Below are 4,530 nucleotides of genomic sequence, written 5' to 3' on the forward strand. Positions count from 1 at the left end.
AGGACACGCAGTCCGAGTAGCGCTGCCCCTGGCCGCACTGCCGCTCTGCGGGGTGCCAGGGCTCAGCTCTGCTGCGCCACAGAGTGGCTCACAGATCGCCAACATGTCCGCCGCAGCTGGCCACCACATCGCACCACGACGCACTGCATCCATCCCCCCACATCCCCATATGTTCCACCTCACCACACCACTTCTATCCTACCGTGTCCCAAGTCCATCCTATCACATCCCACTTGCATCTCTATCTTACCATGTCCCAGATCTTTCTGACCATATCCCATTGCATTTATCCCACCACATCCCACTGTGTTTCCATTGCATCCACCACATCCATCCCACCGTATCCCAAATCCATCCCACCACGCCCATCCTAAACATCTAGAATCTCTCCCACTCTATCCCACCACATCCATCCCATGATATTCAGCCACACCCGCTCAACAGCATTCCATCCCATCATATCCCAAACCTGTGCCATCACATCCCACCACACCCATCCCCCCATGACCCAAATCCATCCCACCATTTCAACTGCATCCCACCGCCCCCATCCCACCACATCCCCCCCACGTCCCACCACAATCCACTGGAGTGCACGCAAGTGCCGTTGGTGAGCCATTGGGGTGCACACGTGAGCCATTGGGTGCACGCAAAAGCGATTAGGGTGTATGTAAAAGCCATTGGGGCACCCACAGGAGCCGTCGGGGCACCCACACCCCATAGGGGTGCGCATACAACCCACTGGGGGTCCCACACATGAGGCACTAGGGATGGGGTCCCAGCAGGGTGGGATGCAGCCCGTACCGCAGAGGCCCGGCCGGCGCCACTCGATGTAGGCTCTCCGCTGGGCGCAGTCCCGCACGTATGTGGCCAACGTGTCGCAGACAGCAGCGGGTGGTGAGGGCCCCGTTCCCCCCTCCCTGCAGTGCAGCTCCAGGCAGGCCTCGTAAAAGCCACGGGGGTCAACCTGGTGTGGGACGGACCGTCAGGGCATGGGGGTCCGTGTGCCTCGATGCCACAGAGCTGTAGGGCTCACCGCTTCGTGGCACTGGTGGAAGGGGTCGGTGAGCAGCATCCCACACGTGGCCTCGGCCGCCTGCTGTGCTGCGCTGCCCGTGGCACAGCTGGGACCGTGCTCTGCTGCATCACTGCAGGAGAGCTGCGCCAGGATGGAACCAGATCAGAGACATCCCACTACTGTAGGGCTGTGCTGGGAGTGGGGTGGGGACACAGCCCCAAGGGAGCCCCACAGGGTGCTGGGATGGTCCCCATCTGAGCCCTGTCCGTGCTCTGCCCAGCCCCATACCTCAGGGTCGGCATCCGGGATCCTCCAGGAGTTCCCAAAGCTAGCAGCCAACGGGGCAACGTCCCCTTCAACCCGCAGGAAGTCATCTGTGGGCAAAGTGGGGTTGGGGACACGGCGTGTGCCCTCAGCACAGCCACCCCGCGTTCCCCATCACCCAACAGTGGTGCTGTGACACACGGGGTGTTACCAGTCGGGTCGTCATTGTAGGGGCCACAGAGCCCCTGCGTGCTGCCCCGCAGCTCCGCGCTGACCGTCACATAGACCGTCCCGCGCCCGTCCAACTTGAGGCGCACACCCAGCCCACTCTCCACGGCCACAAAGTCCCCGAGCCAGGAGACGCTGATCCCTGCAAGGACACAACCAGGGCACTCAGCAGGGCACAGAGATAACGACGGGAATGGTGGGGGCTGAGGTTGGCACTGTCTGTTTGTGCCACCCCGAACCACTGGGTCCCCAGTGGCGGTGGCACATGGGGATGGGAACAGGCAGCCGCCCCTCAGCCCTCACCGCCATGCAGGTGCGGCTGTCCCTCCGGCACCGCCACGCCATTCACAGAGATGTTGAGTCCCCGAGCCACCACCGTGTCCAGCCCAAACATCACGTGCAGCACCTGTGGGACAGCAGCCGTGAGCAGGAACCAGGTGAGCGGACAGCAATGGGGACAGCCCCTCTGCTCCAGAGCGATGATCCACGGGGTAACCCAGCCCCCCTGACACCTCCTCATCCCCCCGGGGGTGGTGGGTACCGGCACGCTGCCTGTGGTGATGCTGACAGCCCAGGTGCTGTCGGTGGAGGCGGCCAGGCTGTAGGCACACTCGCCCTGGAAGCCAAAGTGCCGCCCATCGAAGCTGCGGTACCGGGATCCGGCCCACGTGGTGCAGCTGGCAGTGGGTCCACGGTGCCGGGCAGCAGGACCCCGCGGCGCTGCGGGCAGGGGTACATCACCTGCAGCGGGGGCGAGTGCTGCTCAGTGGGCACCCAATGACACCCCACATCCCCGTGCCCTGCACTCACCGGTGAGGGGCTGGCGGCTGCAGGTGAAGCAGAGCGCGGAGGAGCCGTTCCTCCAGCTGCGCCCCCAGGGCAGGCGGCAGCACTCGCTCATGCTCACGGCGGAGAGGTTGTGGGCACCCAGTGCGTCCTGGCACTGCCAGCTGGCGTGGCATTGTCCCAGCGAGCCCTCCGCTGCGGCACAGGGATGCAGCTCAGCACTGTGGTGCTCCCCAGCCCCACACTGCATCATCACAGTGTCATTGCATCCCCCAGCCCCTACCTTCTGTGCAGTGGGGCCCACTCCAGCCAGCACAGCAGGCACGCACCGTGCGGTTTCGCAGCACCAGCTGCGTCTCTGGGGGTCTGCAGAGTGGGCACGGCCTCAGCATCAGGCAGAGGGCATAGGGACGGATGTGCTCCCCACCCACAGATGTCACCCCTTGCACTCACCTGTAGATGTAGCACATGGCAGCTCCGGGATGGGCGCTGGTTGGGGGCACGCCGTGCTCCCCCCCATACACGTGGCGCATGCGGTTGAGGTCAATGCGCCAACCTGCCAGGCTGTACTGGTACATGCTGGGGCACGGCACCACGTCCTCACGCCGGGGTGTCACCACCTCCTCCTCTGTCACCTGCTCTGTCTGCTCACACCACCTCCTGCAGTGGCACCCACCACCCAACCGGTGTCTCTGGGACCCTCAGCGCACCCATCCTGGTGTGGGGACCCACGGGGACGCAGCACTCACCCTCTGGCAGCCTCAGTCACCACGCAGAGCAGCGCCATGGCCACGATGTCCATACCCGTGGGGGGCCCATGCCACTGCCGCCGCACCGTCCTCACCATCGCTCGCCACTTCCCAGCCTCCAGAGAAGGAGATTTGGTGGCAGTGTTAATGGAGAATTCACAGTGCCCAGAGGCAGCCCCACTGTCAGCTCCAGCCCCACTCCTTCATGTCATTCAGGGACCCCAGGAGGTCCTCTTCATGACTTAAGCTCCAGGTTCCCCAGCTCAAGGCACACACCGGGGTGGGCATGGCAGGAATGGGGATGTCCCAGTGCCTACAGCTTTGCCCACGGGACACCCCTGCCTGGTGGGACCATGTCAAGTCTGGAGCTCAGGGGGTACAGTGCCCCATGTCCCCACTCCCAGCCCCTTACCTGGGGCCAGCCAGCCAGACCCACAACACTCTATCCTCCACCCCCAGACCTCTCCAAACCCCAAAGCCACACCGAGGAGTGGCTTTTTATGGGGTGGTTCCATCTGACTTGGGCCAGCTGTGGGACCGCTGATTGGTCCCAGCTGCTTGCCAGCAGGACCCTCCCCCTCCGCAGCCCCTGGGAAGCTGAGTGCCGTTTCCAGGGCACAATGCTCTGGATTGGTGCCCCTACTGTGTCCCTTTCATCCCAGACAGGATGCTCCTGATCCCCATGTCCTGGTCCCGCTCATCCCCGCCAGGAATGTATGAGGGGACTCTGCCCAGTGTGGGGGCACTCAGCCCTCAGACCCACAGAAAGCAGCCCCACAAGTTGGGGTCACTTGGGGCAGCCCTGGCCCCACTCCCTGCTCCGTGCAGCCCCGTGTACCCCCATGTCCCTACACACACAGCCCTGTCCCTGGGTACTCCACCCCAAGCTCTGTGCTGCCTGCTCCCTGCCCCACATCAGCCCCATCCCTGTCTTTGAACCCTACAGCTGAGTCCTGTGTCCTCATAGCCGCATTCCCCTCCGTGTCCCTCTGCCCAGTTCCAAGTCCAGAGCTCCCAGGCTGCTGTGCCCCTCTCTGAGCCCATATCCGCATCCACCCGCCGTATCCTTGTTCCCAACTCCGCATGCTGTGCTCAGTTTGGGCTGCCTTGCTCTCCAGGGACACAGCACTGCTCAGCACGGCACAATGTAGCACGGCACGGCGCAGCTTGGCTTGGCAGAACACATGGCAGCTTGGTATGGCTTGGCACGGCACGGCACAGCTTGGTTTGGCACGGCTTGGAGCAGCTCAGCACGGCACAGGGCAGCACAGCTTGTCCGGGCACAGCTGAGCTCAGCACAGCACGCCTCGGCACGACACACAACAGCTCTGCTGGGCACAACACGCCTCAGCTTGACACAGGACAACCCAGTGTGGCACGGCTTGGCACGGCACGGCACAGCTTGGTTTGGCACGGCTGGGCACGGCCGAGCACGGCAGGGGCAGGACTGCCTTGACACGGCATGGGATAGCATGGCACGGCGTG

At 63.9% G+C, this 4,530-nt stretch overlaps 2 protein-coding genes across 2 annotated transcripts in view; both read right to left on the reverse strand.

Moving 5' to 3' along the window:
- Nucleotides 1–3,593, reverse strand: part of LOC100542252 (SCO-spondin) — a 44,544-nt gene extending 40,951 nt beyond the window's left edge. The window contains 12 exon segments of the mRNA XM_031557042.1: nt 3–45; nt 805–967; nt 1,037–1,159; nt 1,307–1,392; nt 1,494–1,652; nt 1,814–1,916; nt 2,052–2,251; nt 2,321–2,491; nt 2,580–2,662; nt 2,750–2,956; nt 3,046–3,161; nt 3,458–3,593. Coding sequence (XP_031412902.1) covers nt 3–45; nt 805–967; nt 1,037–1,159; nt 1,307–1,392; nt 1,494–1,652; nt 1,814–1,916; nt 2,052–2,251; nt 2,321–2,491; nt 2,580–2,662; nt 2,750–2,956; nt 3,046–3,143 — 1,436 coding nt within the window. The 5' untranslated portion in view covers nt 3,144–3,161; nt 3,458–3,593.
- The window catches only part of LOC104914582 (GTPase IMAP family member 7-like), a 104,986-nt gene that overhangs the window by 45,898 nt on the left and 54,558 nt on the right, over nt 1–4,530 (reverse strand). The gene's annotated exons all lie outside the window — the stretch shown is intronic.

This window comes from Meleagris gallopavo, chromosome 29 (genome assembly GCF_000146605.3).
Source record: "Meleagris gallopavo isolate NT-WF06-2002-E0010 breed Aviagen turkey brand Nicholas breeding stock chromosome 29, Turkey_5.1, whole genome shotgun sequence".
Classification (NCBI taxonomy): domain Eukaryota; kingdom Metazoa; phylum Chordata; class Aves; order Galliformes; family Phasianidae; genus Meleagris; species Meleagris gallopavo.